This window comes from Jaculus jaculus, chromosome 11, assembly GCF_020740685.1.
Source record: "Jaculus jaculus isolate mJacJac1 chromosome 11, mJacJac1.mat.Y.cur, whole genome shotgun sequence".
Classification (NCBI taxonomy): Eukaryota; Metazoa; Chordata; class Mammalia; order Rodentia; family Dipodidae; genus Jaculus; species Jaculus jaculus.
The window spans coordinates 70,754,677-70,773,460 of record NC_059112.1 but is presented as its reverse complement, the minus strand read 5'-3'; the positions used below and the strand labels follow the sequence as shown (position 1 = coordinate 70,773,460).

At 39.4% G+C, this 18,784-nt stretch overlaps 1 protein-coding gene across 1 annotated transcript in view; it reads right to left on the bottom strand.

Annotated features, from left to right (window-relative positions):
• Positions 1–10,372: 10,372 nt before the first annotated feature.
• Otol1 (otolin 1) overlaps positions 10,373–18,784 on the bottom strand; it is a 119,109-nt gene continuing 110,697 nt past the window's right edge. Inside the window, exons 3-5 of the mRNA XM_004652375.2 lie at positions 16,138–16,227; positions 12,397–12,468; positions 10,373–11,271 (exon numbers count right to left, since the gene is read on the bottom strand). Coding sequence (XP_004652432.1) covers positions 10,373–11,271; positions 12,397–12,468; positions 16,138–16,227 — 1,061 coding nt within the window. The remainder of the gene's footprint in view (positions 11,272–12,396; positions 12,469–16,137; positions 16,228–18,784) is intronic.

Sequence of the window (18,784 nt, the reverse complement as noted above, 5' to 3'; positions counted from 1 at the left end):
ACCAATAAATGGTTCAAACGTAAGATTACGGCAGAAGACTACAGTTGACAAATCTGAGACCTAGCTTTTGAATTAGGGTTAGCTAATTTAGTCAGTTTAAGTTTACCAGATCAGGATCATATTTTTAAAAATCTAATCTGAGACAAATAATCAGACATTGTTGAGTCTAGTTCTACACATTCTACTCTGCTTTTTTCCACTTATTTCTCTGTTACATGTGTTTTGATATATCTGTTGTATATGTATGTAGCTTATTTGCATGTGTGTGTACATGCACTTGTCCCACGTGCATATGTGCAGAAGCTAGAGAAGGCTCCAGGTATCCTCCTCAATCCCTCTTTCCACATTATTTCCATCAGACAGAGTATCACCTGAACTTCAGACTGTGAAATTTGGTCAGACTGGCTAATCAGCAAGCCCTAGCAATTCTCCTGTTCTTTGCTCCCCACAGGACTGGAGTTCTAGACGTGCCTGGCCACATCCAGCTTTTTATGTGAGTGTTAGTAATAGATTGCAGATTACTTCAGACTAAAGCAGTCCTAACCACTGAGCCATCCCCAGCCCCTTTTCCACTAATTTAGAAACCACTTTCACATTATATAAATTAATTTTCTACTTTTATCAGTATTTTCAAGGGCACACTAAATCATTCTCCTTCCTGGAAGGTATGCATAACTCTACTTTTCAATTTAAGATTACTCACTAACTTCTTAAGCATGCTTTGTAGTTTCCTGCCTAATTACTATTGCAAAATCTGCTGCAGTCTATAGGATGACAACCTCCCTTAACTATTCACCCTAACTAAGGCTGGCATTGAGCCACTAATGGTCAGTCATTTGAAATGTTCTGAAACCAGCAATCCATAATATACCTTGCATTCCTTAATCTTTCTTTTTGTAAATGAAGCAAACATTTGTTGATTAATGATTTCTTTCTTTTTCCAACAACTCTCATGGATAATTGTCCCAAATTCAAGGAGAACTTTAAGAAAAAGCATCTGGGTTTAAGGGTGATAAAGAAAAACATTCACTGGCTATTCTTGTCTACCAATTTCCTTCAGGAACTCCTCTCAGTTTTCTAAAAGCTGAAATTCCACAATCAGGTATTCTACCTGATGCCCTTATTTCTTTTTAAAAAAGAAATAGGCAGAGGGTAATGTAACAAAGTCATGTATGATTTTCAGTCATGTATGATTCCCTTTTGTGGATACAAATTTTAGTCCAACAAAACTGAAATGCCAATAGGATAACTGAAGTCTGAAAGTTTTGGAAATCTAAGGGAGGGGGGATGAAAGAGAAGAGAGAACTCAGAAACCAAATGACCTACTTATAGGAAAAAAGAAATATATAAGACGAGTCTTGGAGATAAAGCCTCTGTTGCAGTCAGTTTCACACTGCTGACAGAAAACACCTGACCAAGAGAAGCTTGTGGGGGAAAAAATGTTTATTTTGGTTTACAAACTTAAGAGGAATCTCCATGATAGCAGGGAAATATTAATCAGGTGGATAACAGCAACAGAAGAGTGTGCCAAACACTGGCAAGAGTAATCGGGCAATAATACCCATAAACCCACCCCAAACAATTCCCTGCATCCAAAAGGCATTAATTCCCAAATTGCCATCAGCTGGGAACCTAGTATTCAGAATACCTAAGTTTATGGGGGACACCTGAATCAAACCATTCTGTCCCCTGAATTGCATAAATTGATAATCATACATGATGTAAAATGCAATGCATTCAGTCCAATGTTAAAAGTTCCCAAAGTTTTTAATCAATCCCAATGATATTCAGCATCACCATAGTCTAAGATCTTTTTTTTCTGAGTCATAATACCAATAATAATAATAATAATAATATTGGCACAGAACAAACATTCACAATGAAAAGTATGGCATAGGGCATAACAAAAGAATATTCAACAAATACAGGATTTAAACAGGTAAAATACCAAACTCTATATCTCCAAATCCAACAACTCTCTAGTCAGTGACAAACCTCCAAGTCCATTCTAACCAATGAAAAATCTCTGGAGTTCCAATTCTGTCCATCCAGCTAGGTTACTCATAGTCCCAACAAACTTCATCCAGTGATGGCAGCTCTCCTTGTCAGCCATCCCATAGTCCTGGCATCTCCATTAGGTCTCCTCTGCAACCTACAGTTCATCCTCATGGCTCCATATGGTCTCCATGCAGGTAACCCAACACGCCTGCTTCACCATGCCCATGGCCATTTCCAAAATACAAAACTTTGTTATAAATTCAATGACCCTCTCTTTCCTGCACTTGTTATACTCCATAATACCAGGTGGGCTACCAACTTGTTAATCCAGGGAGGAATAAAGCAGACTTTGAAGAACAAGACTCTCCTTGAGTATTCAGGCCCCTTCAAAAGATTCTACATTCATCCTGTTGTCCCAATGCAGGTCAACTGGCCCAGTCTCAATGGTTGTAATCTCTCATACAATTGCAGCTGAATGGACAGCAATTTCAGCCCAAAGATTTCTTTCTGTGCCATATACCACTACTCATACCAGTCCATTTCTATGCAATGCAACACTTCACAAGTTCTAAGGACATGAGCATAGCAGCAAGCCTCTCACACAAACTGCTTGTAGCCTAGTCCAGGCAAAACTCTTTCTCATTGTCCTAAGCCAAACCTCACAGTCCTTAGTTCTTGATATATTCTGGTCTTTCAGTTATGACCAGAATGGTCCATCAAGCTGTACTTACAGCACTGCAATGTGTGTCTTAGGCCAAGGTTTCAAATCCTTCCACATTTCTCTCACAATTCAGCTTCAAAAGGCCTAAGTCACAGAATCAGGTTTCTAGCAGCAATGATCCTACTCCTCAGAACCAACTGTACTGTTGCAGTCACATCTGCATTGCTAGCAGAAAACACCCAACCAAGAGTAGCTTGTGGGGGAAAAAAGGCTTATTTTGTCTTATAGGCTCAAGAGAAAGCTCCTTTATGGCAGGGGAAAATGATAGCATGAACAGAGGGTGGACATCACCCCCTGGCCAAGAGCAACAGGAGAATGTGCCAAACACTACAAGATGAAGCTGGCTTGCCCCAAGTAATACCCTGCCTCCAGAAGATGTTAATTCCAAAATCACCATCAGCTGGGAACATAGCATTCAGAATACCTAAGTTTATGGGGCACACTTGAATCAAACTACTACAGTCTCTAAAGAACTTCTATAAACCACTAAGAAGAAGACAATCTAAGAAAATAGGAAAAAAGAAAGCATTGAGCATTCTCTTTACAGGAGAGATACATGAGGAGTTATTCAGATGTTACTAGTTCAAGTGCTACCAACACAAAGAAAAGGATGAATCTCCTAGACACAATGTCAAGGAAAAAAATAGACATGAGAGAGTATAGCTTCATATTCCATTCACATGCAGATTAGGAACATGCAAAATTAATCTGTGGTAATGGAAATTGCAGTAGATAGAATGATATGAGAAGAGCTCCCATGGAATCCTTTTAGGTACTTAAAAATATTTCATATCATGACAGAATGGTAACTTTATAAGTTTAGCAATAAGTTTAAAGTCATAATGCTATGTATGTAATATTTTTGTACTCTTCTGTAGATATATCCCAATATTACTTTATTTTTATTTTTGCATGTGCATAGCTGTGTGCTGGTGGTTGTGTGTGTGTATGCGTGCATGTGTGGTGGATGCACATGTATGTGTTGATTTTTTGGTGCCCCAGGCACTTGCTTGCATCAGCTGGAGGAGAATATCAGGCATCCCCCTCCTCCACTCATCCGCCCAGTTTCCCTTGCAATAGAGTCTCTTACTGATTCGGTGGTTTGCCACTCATGAACCCTGGCAGTTCTCTGGTTTCTCCACCCATAGGACTAGGATTTTAGCATGTATGGCACATCTAGCTATATACATGGATTCTGGGCATTAAAACTTAAGGCCCTCATGCTTGCACAGGAAGTACACTGGACTACTGAGCCATCATGCTAGCTCATTGTTTTTTATCAAGTCATCTTTGGCTGCAATGTGAATACAGTAATGTGGATAATGTAGACCAAACATTTTCAGCCTTGTAATTCAGATTTTGAATTCTTTTCTCTCAAGAGAATCTGGTGAGGTAATTGTGAAGATCTTTCCAGACTCAGATGAAAGCTACAATAATTCCTCTGCCTCTTTTAGCCTAGATTCTCTCAGGTCTCAACTTCTGATTTCCCTGTGGAGGCCTTTAGTGTTCTCTTTCCTTATCAATCCACGATCTCACAAATAAGATTTAGGGTCCCACAGGTAATACTCAATTGTTAAAATGTTGTTCTTGGATTTCTTTTTGTTTCATATTTTTCTCTTGCTGAGGCTGAACCTTTTGAAACAAATTGCTCATCTAGTGCTCCTAGGGATAGTTAAATAAGAACATCAATCAACTAACTTGCTGGATTAAATCTTTTCTCAGTTCCCCCAATAATAGTCATGGTGTTCAGGACTTTGGCAATCTCAGAGACAAAAAAAAAAAAAAAAAAAAAAAATGGAACAACCATTGCTTTCACTTAGCTGACTCTTCCATTTGACTGTGACTTCCTTGAAGACAAGAAATTATCTCATTCATCTTTGTATCCTTGGCATTGAGCCTAGTGCCTGGTACATAGTAGGTGCTCATTAATTTTGCCTGAATTAAAATGAATGAGTAAGACCTTCACAAAGCCTTTTTGCCAGAGGCAATTTTAACTTACTTTCAGCATCCAAGGAGAGTGGGCGTGATTCTTTGGCGATAGCTCTGACATTGAATAATCTGGATGTTCCAAATTTCTTCTTGCTCATTTATCCTCAGGGAAGCAGAAAAGGAACTAGTGGAGGATCATGTTTGCAGGCAAGGCAGACACATTTCAGACTCATCACCCTGAGAGACAGATCAGATGAGGCAGCAACAAGACCAAGGCCACTTGCCCTGCTCCTGTCTTCCAACTGCTGATGTTGCCTTAATCACTGAGCTGATGCAATTTCCTCCTGCTAAACCCTCACCATGGTCCACTGGGAGGTCCCATTTGTCACTGACATTACCTTTCAGTCAGCAAAATATCCATCTCTAGATGGGTTCTCATTCAGTGCCTTATTTAGGGATATAAGTATCAAATGGTTAGTGTGACATCCAAGATAATAACTTGTGTGTCTATTTGCAATATACCATGCAATTTGGCATATTGACTATATTATGGTGATTTTGACAAAAAAGAGTAAATTTCAGTCTCATTTCACACTAGCAACATTTGCTTTTATGTATCCTTTATAAATCATTCTGCATAAGATTCAGATGTTCTATGGGTAGTAGATGCATAGCTCCAATTCATCGAGCACATAACCTCTAATTCTGTACTGACATGAAACCTGTCCATATTTAATATCCTCTTCTCCTCACAAACCCAACAGCTGAAAAATTCTTACACACCTGTTGGTGCAAAGGAGTCTAATCTAGATAACAATATGCATCCTCTTCATAGTTAAAATCTTCATATAATACTAGTTCGGTACTTACTATGTCCCAAACACAGTTCTAAGAGTGTTATGAACAAAAAATTCATTTATAGCATATTTTGTAGATGAAGACCTGAGGCACAAATTGATCTTGACGTCAGTAGGTCAGATCACCAGTGAATGAAGCGCTAACCTACTACCACTCATTCCTAACTCTATGATCTTAAGCACTAGTCAGATGACAGAGGGTCCTTGGGATTAAATAACAGGGCAAAATTATCCCTAAGTGTCCTGATATGGATTTTTCATATAGTTATGCTTTCTGCCCTGTCCCAAAATAAAGGTAGGGAGTAGTAGAATTTAGAAAGCAGCCTACAGGGCTGGAGAGTTGGCTTAGCACTTAAGCGCTTGCCTGTGAAGCCCAAGGACCTCGGTTCGAGGCTTGATTCCTCAGGACCCATGTTAGCCAGATGCACAAGGGGGCGCATGCATCTGGAGTTCGTTTGCAGAGGTGGGAGGCCCTGGCATGCCCATTCTCTCTATCTGCCTCTTTTCTCTCTCTCTGTCACTCTCAAATTAATAAATAAAAATGAACCAAAAAAAAGCAGCCTACAGAAATTATACCATTGGGCTGGAGAGGTGGCTCAACAGTTAAGGGCTTGCCTTCAAGCCTAAGGACCTAGGTTCAACTACCCAGAAACCACATAAGCCAGATGCACAAGATGGATCATGTACCTAGAGTTCATTTGTAGTGGATAAAGGCCTGATAACCCATTATCACTCTCTATCTCTTTCTAATATATACATAAACAAAAATAAAATGTTTGGGGGCTGGCGAAATGGCTTAGCAGTTAAGGCATTTGCCTGTGAAGCCTCAGGACCCCAGCTTGATTCCCCAAGACCCACATAAGCCAGATGCACAAGGGGGAGCATGTGTCTGGAGTTTATTTGCAGTGGCTAAAGGCCCTTGTGCACCCATTCTCTCTTTCTCTCTATCTGAGACTCTCTCTCTCTTTCTCTCTCTTACACACACATAAATAAACAAACAAACAAACAAATAAATAAATAAATGAAATATTTTTTTCAAAAAAGTTTAAGAAAATCAAAACAAGAATATTATATGATCTACTTTTTTCTTACTTATATCTTATCATCTCTTGTTGAGTCTCCAGAAGCAGTTGTGGAGACAGTTTGGGGTTCAAGATGTTCACTAGAAGCCAGGCATGGTGATATATGCCTTGAATCCCAGCACTCAAAGACATCATGAGTTTGAGGCCAGACTAGAGCTACAGTGAGTTCCAGGACAGCCTGGGCCAGAGTGAGTCTGTCCTTCAGAAAAAAAATAATAATAAGTTCACTGGAAATAAAACACACACTCTAAAGGAAAAGGAGAAAAAGTAGGCTTAAGCAGGGAACAAGTTAGGCTGCAATAAGACTCAACAAAGCCTTGACTATCAGGCATGGCACTCTTATATAAGTGTGGCCTGTCACAGTGACTTCAAGGGACTGAAATACCCAGATCTTACACATCCAGTTACTTAGTTGCCAATTTGAGCTGTCCTGGGAAGGCATGACATCAACAGAAGCAGCTCTGCAGCTGAGATACCTTAAAAAAAACTAGTAACTGGAGCCTGTCTGCCAAGTACGGTTCCCATGGCATGACATTTAGTCTCCCCTTTAGGGAAATTGGAGAACATATCTCCAATTACTCAACCTCAGAGTAAAAGATCAAATATCAACCATAGTCTAAAAGTCTAACACAGTCTAGATACACACCCCACTTCCCATGCTCTTGCTCATACTGCCACAAAAACAGCCTCTTTGCTGGGCAGTACTCACATCAGAGATGCTGTTTAATGTTGTTCTGTTTTCTCAGATAGACACCTGACTTGCTCTTCTACCTTTGTCACATCTTGGCTCAAACGTTACCTTCTAAGCTAACCTACTGTTCAAATCCTCATTTTTATATCCCTCTTATTGCCATCTGTTTCCAATCCTTCTTTCTCATTTCATTTTCCCCATAAAGCTTGTCATCTTCTAAGATGCTGTATAGTCAAAAACATATAGATGTTTATTCTTTCTCTTCATATGAAGACAGGGGGACCTTTTCCCTTACCTATTCTGCTTGCTGAGTTTCCTTCAGCACCAAGAACAGAGCCTGGCACGATTAACCTTAAATAAATAAGTAATGCAGAAAACAAGACTCTGAAGTTCCAATCTCCTAGGCATCTCTCCTAAGCTCAGTACAAGAGAGATGCCATCTACCATATTTCCTATCTCAACAGGAAAGACCACGGATATGCTTATCTCTCATGCTATGTCTATCAGGTTCAATGCAGTTCCACTTCAAGCATCAATGAGTACGCTGTCGCCCTACTTATAGGACAATCAAGTGCTTCTTTTAATTTTTTTCACCATAGTAACCTGAGCATTGGGTTGATCATAACACCCTACACACTGCCTTATCTAAAATGTCCATACTTGGCATACCTGCTAAGATACTAGTGAATTCTTGAACCCTTTTCCCGTTCCCCCTTCCCACTTGCAGTGCTAGCGATAAGAACAATTCACAACCATTCCCAGTCCCATTTTCATAGCTCTTCACTAGCCAGCTTTTAAGTAGACTCTGTCCTACCCTGATTTCAAGGGTTAGCTTGAGTTCTGCATTCAGATTGTTGTACCCATGGCTCCTTCATCTCCCCATAGGTCTTTTGTCAGATTGTATAACTGCTTCCTGCTCCTCAAGAGGCACATTCCATGTGGGATACTTTAGGCTTGTAAAGTCCCATGCTTAGCACATTGTTAAGACCATAATTTGCTAGGTTCATCTCTTCAACTTTGCTGTGAGCAACTACCTTGCTTTCAGCTTTACTTTCTCCCAAAGTCCTTTCCAGCCACACAGCATTCTGAAATTCTAGCCTTCTTGCCTCTGTTTAAATACTTTGTCAATGAGCGTACAGCTATAAAACATACTATTTCCCAGGTCTCAGGATGATTTCTTTGGTGCTGGGGTGGGAAGTGAGAACGGATGGAGCATCCTCCCAGAACAACGGGAGATGAATGTCGTTTCCTTAGTGGATGCTCACTGCCACCCCAGAAAACTGCCCCAAAGACCTATGTCCCAACAGAGAAAAACAGTGTGGCTCTCTGAAACACTGTTAAATACAAAACATAATAATTCCTAATAATAAAATTTAAGCCGCCATTTGATTTGTTTTGAAATAGATTCAGGTTTAGGGAGTGGGAGGTTTGTCTAGGTGTTACAAACAGGGAACCCAAGCAAATGTAATCTATGAGCACCACCTAGTGGCGACATCTACAACCACATTAGTGTGTGTTGTCAATCTTCAAGGAGCATACATTTAATATACTGGCACTGGAGATAAAGCAATAAACAAAAAATCTTGGCTTCACAAAACTGACTTTCTGGGGAGAATAGAAAATATACAAGACCAGTGACGTGTAGGAGGGAGTGATGAGGAAGTGATGACTGCTATGGAGGAAAGAAAAACAGAAGTGAGTCATGATGTGACAACTGCAACTAAACATCATATAGTCCAAGAAGAACCCCTGAAATAAAGATGGGGGCAAGAAGAAGGAGCAGCTACAGTGCAGCTAACTGAGGACAAAGCTGTCTATACAAAATGACACATGCAACCCCCTGAGGGGAAAGGTGTTTGGTGACTTGAAGCATCAGGGTCAAGGGCAGTGTTCAAAGTGAAAATGAAGATGGGAGAAGAGGAGAGTGTGATCTGAGGCCTCTCTGCTCACCATAAGGATTTAGTTTTAATAGAGTATATAGAGCAGACTGATCTTGAATTCACAATCCTCCTGTCTCAGCCTCCTCAGTGTTGAGATAATAGACGTGGACCACACCCAGTCGAATCTATTTTTTTACACTATTGAAGGAGCCAAATAAGTGACATTGATATTATGTGGATATTGCCCATCTAGAGGATTTGAATCTAACCCTACTCCTACATATCTTTTCTAAGATAGCATACATAAGATAATGAGAGAAGGGAACACTCTGTTGTGCTACTTCTCCGCCCTGATAATATAGTGAAAACCTAGAACCCACCTTCCAAAGCAGTTTCCAGAAGTGACTTGTAAAATGTTCATAACTACCATTAATCCTGAACATTCACCCCGACTCTAACTTCAGACTTCCTATAAAATGTCTGCCACAAATGTGTGTAAGACGGCTACATACTATAAAACACACAGGGGAATAGTTGTACCCTTATTGGTTTGACTTTACATAAGGTCTGTGATCATGGTACCAAATGCTTTGTCTGGAATATATATATATATATATATATATATATATATATATATATATATATATATATATATATATATCTCCACCATGAAGAAGGGGATGCTATTAAGATCAAGAATGATTTCATTGACTCTTGAATCTTTGGAAAGCATTCAGTTCTTCAAAGCACAATAAGGTGATAAAAGGCTTTTTCTCTGCTATGACTAGGCAACATCTTCATCCACTTTCCCTTTATACTTCATTCAGTACTGTGGTCTGCATAATGCAGGTCTATGTGCTAACCCTTACATGTGGGTGTCTTTTAGGGACATTTTTACCTAGTGTTTGCCTCACTCCCTGGTTTTTTTTTTTTTTTCCCCTTAACATGACAACAGCTTCATTTTTTTGAAGAGAAATTGTTCCAAGAGAATAAGGACTTTAAGAAAGACCTGTCGCACAATATCAGCTGTTGGCCTCACATTCTTGCAGAAAAGAGTAACACACCATTATATGAGATATAGAAGATATTTGGAAGGATATATTTATTAAGTATAAAGCTCATTCATATGTTTGCATACAAATGGTAATTCCTGAAGTGGGCATCAATAATGCCATGATAATTTTAAATGGATTTTTTTTATTTATGACCCAAATTTATGGTGATATTCCAAGAGTTTCCTCTGCGTGCAGAAGAAACCCGGTAAACATGCTGTCATCCTCTGGGCTGACATACACCCCATTCCAGTCTTTGGACACTTCCAGCCACACTTGGTCACCTGCCTTTAATTTCAGGACGAGGAGGAGTGAGGCCTGGTCTATCTCCTGGCCATAGAGAGTCTCTCTGGATTTGATCTGCTTTTTGTTGCAGGCCACCAAACTGATCCTAGCAGGTCGGCCCCGAACAGTGACATGGTAGGAAAAAACATATGTCCCCGGAATACTGCAGTTAAATTTCCCCGTAACAGGGCTATAATCCCCTTGGTCATTATAGAGAACTTTGTCAAATTTGATGGGGGTGTTGGGAGGAGGGAAAGGCTTGGACAAAAGAGCACTAAATGCAGATTGTGGTACTCTGGTCACCTCACCCTTAGAACCCTTGAAGCCCCGAGAGCCCTTCTTGCCAATGGGTCCACGGACCCCTTTGCTCCCAAGCTCACCCTTCGGCCCAGCAGGACCCATGAGCCCAGGAGGACCTGTCTCTCCTTTTTCTCCTTTAATTCCAGAATCGCCTCTGGGTCCCTGTAGCCCATCTTGTCCTCCTTTGCCTTCTACCCCAGGGTCTCCTCTACTACCTTTTTCTCCCTTCATCCCCTCCTCACCTTTTTGCCCTTTTCCTCCCTTCGCCCCAGTATCTCCGTAGTAACCTTTCTCTCCAGGATCCCCTTTCTCTCCCTTGACTCCAAGCCCTCCGTTTGAGCCTGGGGAGCCCGCAGCCCCTGAATCTCCTTTGTCTCCTTTCGTGCCATTCCAGCATGGGTCTCCCTTGGATCCTTTTTGTCCCTTCGTGCCTCCTAGGCCAATGCTTCCTTTATCCCCCTTAAGACCAAGTCCACCTGAAATGGAAGATTAAAATAGTCGTTAAAGATAATATATGCTGTAGACAATATTCTATTACCACAGATCAAGAAAGAAGGAAAGAAAAAGAAAGAAAGAAAGAAAGAAAGAAAGAAAGAAAGAAAGAAAGAAAGAAAGAAAGAAAGAAAGAAAGAAAGAAAGGAAGGAAGGAAGGAAGGAAGGAAGGAAGGAAGGAAGGAAGGAAGGAAGGAAGGAAGGAAGGAAGGAAGGACAGAAGGAAGGAAAGAAGGAAGGAGAAAGAGAAAGAGGAAGAAGAAGAGGAAGGAAGAAAGGGAGGAAGAGAGGAAGGAAAGAAAGAAGGAAGGAAGGAAGGAAGGAAGGAAGGAAGGAAGGAAGGAAGGAAGGAAGGAAGGAAGGAGAAAGAGGAAGAAGAAGAAGAAGAGGAAGGAAGAAAGGGAGGGAGGGAGGTATAGAGGAAGGAAAGAAGGAAAGAAGGAAGGAAGGAAGAAAGGAAGGAAGGAAGGAAGGAAGGAAGGAAGGAAGGAAGGAAGGAAGGAAGGAAGGAAGGAAGGAAGTTAGAGATAATGGGGAAAACCTGTTCTGTTTATGGTCTCAAATAAAAGCTGTATCCTAGGGACCATTAAATACAATGATTGCTAATTAACATGGCAAGCTCTCGGAAGGGGAAAAGCTAAGGTTGCTCAGAAACTATAGGGGTTTGTTGTATACTTTGAAGACCAGAAAGAATATTAGAACTTTAGTTACCTATTCTTATTACATTACATTATTATTATATTATTATATTATATTATATTATTATTATTATTATTATATTATTACATTACATTTGGCCCAACCTCAGTATTCTCTTCAGTCTCTACAGTGTTTATCCAAACCTAGAGTCTTACAGCAATGAAAACTGAAATCCAGAAAGATTTGTTTTTCTATTGACAGATAAATAAAGGAGAACAACTCAGACATTTTTATCTAGTCTTTAAATTCCTAGACTCACCTTGTCCAATCAGAACAAGGAATTATAAGGAGAATAATGGTAGATTATGTTACTGTCTTTCCACTCTGACAGCTTAAGGTACAAACAGGAAGATAAGAAATGGCTTCTCTGTGCTGGCAACTGTGCACAGCAAATACATTTTGTACTTTACCTTGTTCTCCAGGCTTCCCTGGATATCCCGGAAGCCCACTTGTCCCTTGGTCTCCACGTTCGCCCTTTAGTCCTAAAATGATGCCAGGATTAACTGTATTCATCTATGTCAGATAGGATAAATCTAACACCCATCTTACAATCATGTCACATCCCAGTGTTAAAACAAAAAAAGGAAAATAGTGTGGAAAGAAGCTATAGAAGATGATTAGGCGTCTTTAATTCTGATGAACGATAAAGCACTTAAAGGTGATTGGGAAGCAATGCAAATCCATTCAAGTAGAACTCATCTTGCTCTTGGTGTTCCCGTGACTCTTCAAACCTCTTGTGAAGCTCATAACACTCTGCTTATATTGTATATGTATGTGCTTAGGCTTTGCATGGTGTATTATGAATTAACTTTGAAGGGCCGTTTAAATGTCTTCTGTATGTTTGAGAAATAATGTTACTCATCATATATGATGAACAAGGAACACAACATTCTGCAATTGGCTACAACTAGTTGCAGAAAGCTAGTCAGGTATGAAAAATTGACTTTACCATAATGTATCAAAGAATGTCAATTTTAATTACATGTTGAAATAATGTTATACTATTAAGGCAAATTATAGAACTGTGAAAAACATACTTGAAAAAAACATTAAATGAATTAGGTTTTCAGAAATTTGCCAAGTTATCATCGATTCTTATATTGGGCCTGACTCAAAGCTCGTCCTCTTATAAATGTATTTTAATTATAAATAATAACAATAATAGATAATTTGTATTGATAACTTGTACTAGATGTTTTTCCAAATTCTTAATTTTTTTTGAGGCAGAGTCTTGCTCAAGCCCAGGTAGACCTGGTATTCACTATGTTGTCTCAGGCTGGACTCAAACTCACAGCCATTCTCCTACTTCAGTCTCTCAAGTGCTAGGAGTAATGGTGTGTGCCATCATGCCTGGATAAAATCTTATACTTTTTTTGTTTGTTTGGGGGTTTTTCTTGTTTTGTTTGTTTTTAAAGATAAGGTTTTGCTCTAGCCCAGGCTGACCTGGAATTCACTATGTAGTCTCAGGTTGGCCTTGAATTCATGGCAATCCTCCTACCTCTGCCTACCATGTGCCCAAGTGCTAGGAATAATGGCATGTGCTACCATACTCAGCCTAAATCTTTAATATTTTTAAGCTTCCTCACTCCTTTTTATTTAATGTAATTTTCATTTTACAATAGTGTTATCATATAACAAGAGGCCTCATATAAGTACATTTTATCAGTTAAAACAATTTTAATTTACAGAAGTGTATAGCACGTCCCCTTCAAGAAGGGTAGAACAAATATTTTTTTTGTTATTATTTTCAACACAAAAGAGTCAGGGTTGTGGAAACACTTTAAATATTTATAAAACCTGACTGCATATAGCCTTGTTTGGCATCAGTTTGCCAACTGCATAATCTATGATATTCCTAACATTTTTGTTGTACCTTTGTAAGGGAAAAATGAAAACCTAAATCAAATTAAAGGTTATAAGAATAGACACCCTTTAATCTCACAAGACAACCTAGAAAAATTATAACATAGGTAATACAGAAGTTTTATCAGGAACTAGGTCCTCTAGTATCATTCCATATTAAAGACCAAATTTGATCTGGAGAGATGGCTTAGCAGTTAAGGCATTTGCCTGCAAAGCCTAAGGACCCAGGTCTGATTCCTCAGAACCCACATAAGCCAAATGCACATGGTAGAGCATGTGTGTGTGTGGAATCTGTTTGCAAGGTTAGAGGCCTTGGTGTTTTCCCTCTCTCTCTCTCTCTCTCTCTCTCTCTCTCTCTCTCTCTCTCTCTCTCTCCCTCTTTCCCTCTCTCTCTGTCTCTCTCTTTCAGTAAATAAATAAGTAAAATATTTATTTAAATATTTGTATTTATTTATTTTAGAGACAAAGAGAGAATGGGCGAGCCAGGACCTCCAGCCACTGCAAATGAACTCCAGACACATGTTCCATGTTATGCATCTGGCTTATGTGGGTCCTGGAGAATCAAACCCAAGCCCTTTGGCTTTGAAAGCAAGTACCTTAATGGCTATGCCATCTCCCCAACCCTAAAATATTTTTTAAAAGACCAAATTTGGAAATTAACCTGTAGGCCATCAAGAAAATATATGAGTGCAAACTGATAGGTCTCAACCTTGAACAGAAGTCAAATACCAATCTTCTTCTCTCTCCCTGGCAGTGAGCAAACCCTGACCTCCCTGATATTATCAAGATTACTTAAGAAGTTTAATTGCTTACACTGAACTAATTCACTCAGGTAGTGACTGACAAGAATGTAGTCATTCAAGTTGGGTTTTGGCTTGTTTTTGAAACTGAGAACTTTAACATATGAACATACTGCAAATTGGTCATATTCCTTGAGAAAAAAAAAAAACACACCTTTTAATTTTAACCAAGAGTGCAAGCTAAGTCGAAGTAAAAGGGAAATCAAGTTGTCACATTATAGACTGGCTGAATGAAAGTCTACGTTTGATCCTTCATCAAAGCATCTTCTTAAGAACTTTGTCTTATGACAGCTCCCTATATTTTCTCCTACTTCTAGAATTCTAGCTTCCAACATGTGTAAATCACTGGGGATGTTCATCAGTCATCTTTATTTCACTGGGCTTTCTGCTAATATAATTCAACCACAAAAGGATTAAATGTTTCCAGGAATGAAAATCACACAGTGGACAAGTGTGAAGTAATTCTCTTTTACCTTAGCATATTTTTTGAGTAATTACTTCACTGAATGTTCTAGCAGAAATGGATAAGGTATTTCCTGAGTCATGTGGAAGGTGATGTATAGATGATATTAGATCTTTTGTCATGTGACACTGAGACTAAAACTCTGAGCTTGATGGATAGAAGCTGTTTCTACAGAAAGCCAGTATTCACTGAAGAATTCTAAATGTTCCAGTGAATCTGTAATCTTTCTTTAGTATCTTAAAATACTTGCAGAACCAGGGATTTCCTGGGGCAGAAAGCCTTCTTTAGTGATATACCTAAATAACTATAAAATTCCTAAGCCAAAGAAAAATTAATGAATCCACAAATCTTTGATAGTAAACAAGGTATAAAAAAATATCTAGTCATTTCCTCTCAATTTCAGATCACATAAAATAACTGTCCAAAGACACTGTTGAAAGACATATATATATATATATATATATTCCGAGGTAGGGTCTCACTCTAGCCCAGGCTGACCTGGAATTCACTATGCAGTCTCAGGGTGGCCTTGAACTCATGGCGATCCTCCTACCTCTGCCTCCTGAGTGCTGGGATTAAAGGGGTGCACCACCACGCCCGGCTCCAAAGATGGAGTAATTACCTAGCATGCACCAGGCCCTGTGTTCAACCCCCAGTGCAGAGAAAAAGGAAGAAAGAGAGAGATACCATACACAGTATGTAAGAAAGAACCCTTCCCCAGAGACTGTATTTCATGGCTTCTAGTCACTGGGTAAGCTAGATGGACAATAAGTTGGTAAAACTGAGTAGAGTCCCCTCTCTAGCTCTCCCTTTCTGTGTGTGTGATGTTCACAAATACCTTTAAAATTTCTCAAGTTGCTCTGTATAATGTTAATTTTTTTATTTTTATGTCTGATTAACTGATAATATGTTTTACCAAATATTGAAATATTTTAAAACTTGATGCACCTTTAAGAATCTAGCATTTGCTTGACAGCTTGCAGAATGCTTCTTGAGTTTTGAGCTAAAATGGAATAGTTACCTACCCTTCTCTCCTTTTTGGCCTTTTGGGCCTTGGGGTCCAGTGATTCCTGGTTTCCCTGGATTACCAATATCCCCAACCTCTCCTTTAGGACCTGGAAATGGGGTTTTAAAGGTAACAAGTTATAAAACAATCTTTTGAAATTAATTAGTTTAGGGAAGAAAACAGTTATTTTATTGAAGCCCCAAACTGTCAATATCCCAATGATAAAATCTCTGATGAGAATAAATGATTGCAAAGTTCTAAGGGCAATATTTTTGTCTGATTTGCAATTTTGTACTACCTGAATAGATAACTTGAGCACATTAATATTTGTCACTATATTCATAGCAGTGATCAAATTATTCAGGGAAGCAGTACTATATCAAATGACAAAAACAGAATAATTATCTGACACTTAGGCTCATATGGACTATACTCTCAAATTGGAAGTAAGAACACAATACCAAACACTTTTAGATTTACCATTCATCCTTCTACCCATTGATACTGGAACTATTTCTTGGGTTTTCCACATACTAAGCATTCTGCTAGGTGTTAGGTATGTGGCCATTAGCACAGTTAGAACTCTCCCAGAGTTGAGAATCTAAGCGAGATAAATATTTAGCAAATCACCACACAAATAAATAGACATTACCATGTTGTAGGTTAATGTTATAAAGGAAAACAGGAAGGTTCTATGATAAGATGTGGCCTGAAAAAGCAATCTACATATGTACAGGATGAGAAGAGAATTCTCTAAGAGAATGTCATTAAGCAAAGACTCAATGAATGGACTAGGCTATCCTGAAGCCAAAAAACATCAGGCAGTTAAAAAACAAAAAAAACAGAGAATCAGGCTGGAGAGATGGTTCACTGGTTAAAGACACTTGCTTGCAGCACTTGCTGGCTTGGGTTCAACTCCCCACTTCCCATGTAAGCCATATGCACAAAGTGGTACATACATCTGGAGTTCATTTACAGTGGCAGGTGACACTGGTGTACCCATGCTCACTCTCTCTCTCTCTAATAAATAAGTAAATAAAATATTTAAAAATATAGAAAAAGAAAAAAGCAAGAGTAAGGTTTCTTTTTTTTAATTGGAGGGAGTGTGTATTATGCATGCAGGTGTGCATACATGTGTATCTGTGTGTGGATACCAGAGGCTGATGTACAGTGTCTTCCTTAGTCACTCTCCTCTCTCTTTTACTAAAGCAGGGTCTCTTCCTTGAGCCAAGAATTTGGGGGATTCAGCTAGTCTAGCTACCCAGCTCATCCTTGGGAGTCCCTGTCCATGTTGTCTCCTGTGTTCTGGGATTACAGGCAGCCACTACTCCAAACTGGTATTGACCTAAGTGCTGGGGATTTGGCCTCCCATTCTTATGCCTATGAGGTAAGCACTTTACTGACTGGACCATTTTCCCTTAACATGTTGTTTTCAAGCAAGAAGAAAATGCAACAGTGATAAGTAGTGATCAAGGATGTGGGAAGGCAGATCTCTAACCTCATTGAATATTCTTGTTCATCCAGACAATCTGGGGCCATTCTAGTTACCTGGACTACACAGGGACCCTAAGTCCATAATTATTCTTCCTGAAACCTCAGTCCTGTTTGAAGCATAGGAAATGCTTCTGACTTGGAATAATTCAAGGCTAGTTTCTTTGAATGTTAACTATATTGATAAGCACACTTAATGAAATTATAATATTTCATCTTAATTATTATAATTAAGGCTAACTAAATGGTGAAAATTATACTGGAGGGAATTTCTCTTGGAAAGAATATTGTAGTTTTTATTTTATTTATTTGCAAACAGAGAGAGAGAGATAGAGGATATCGACAGAATATGGGTACCCCAGAGACTCTAGCCACTGCAAACAAATTCTAGATGCATGTGCCCCCTTGTGCATCTGGCTTACATGAGTACTGGGAGTTGAACCTGGGTCCTTTGGCTTTGCAGGCAAGCACCTTTACCACTAAGCGATCTCTCCAGCCCTGTAGTGCTTTTTGTTGTTGTTGTTGTTCTTGAAAGAAAACGTGAATAAGCTGCTTGCAGTGGAGAGTAAGGATAATGGCAGGCTCAAGACAACAAAGGGGGTGCTAAGCTCCTCTGTCTGAAGGAGAAAGGATTGGGTGGAGAAAGAGGAGGTTAAGCAGTCACCATTGGCTGTGTAATGTCTCCTCTTCCCCACAGACTCAATGTGGTTAGACATTGCAAAGAATAATAAAGCCTCATGCCCAGTTTGGCACAGCAGCACCCAGCCACTGTACATAAGGCATACCAGAAGAAAGACTGGTCCTTATAGCTACATGAGATGTACATATAGCTCAGTGTCTATAAATACTGTAACAAAGAGCCAGGCGTGGTGGCGCACGCCTTTAATCCCAGCACTTGGGAGGCAGAGGTAGGAGGATCGCCGTGAGTTAAAGGCCACCCTGAGACTACATAGTGAATTCCAGGTCAGCCTGGGCTAGAGTGAGACCCTACCTCAAAAAAAAAAAAAAAAAAAAATACTGTAACAATGAACACAAGGGGAAAGGCTGAGTTTGCAAGGTGAGCAAATTGGTTCTGAATCTGCATGGCAGGTCCTGCAACCTCTTCATTTTACCAAACACTCCCAGAGATGTGAACAAAGCTCCAGGTATTATGTTAAAATGTTTAACTATTTTTA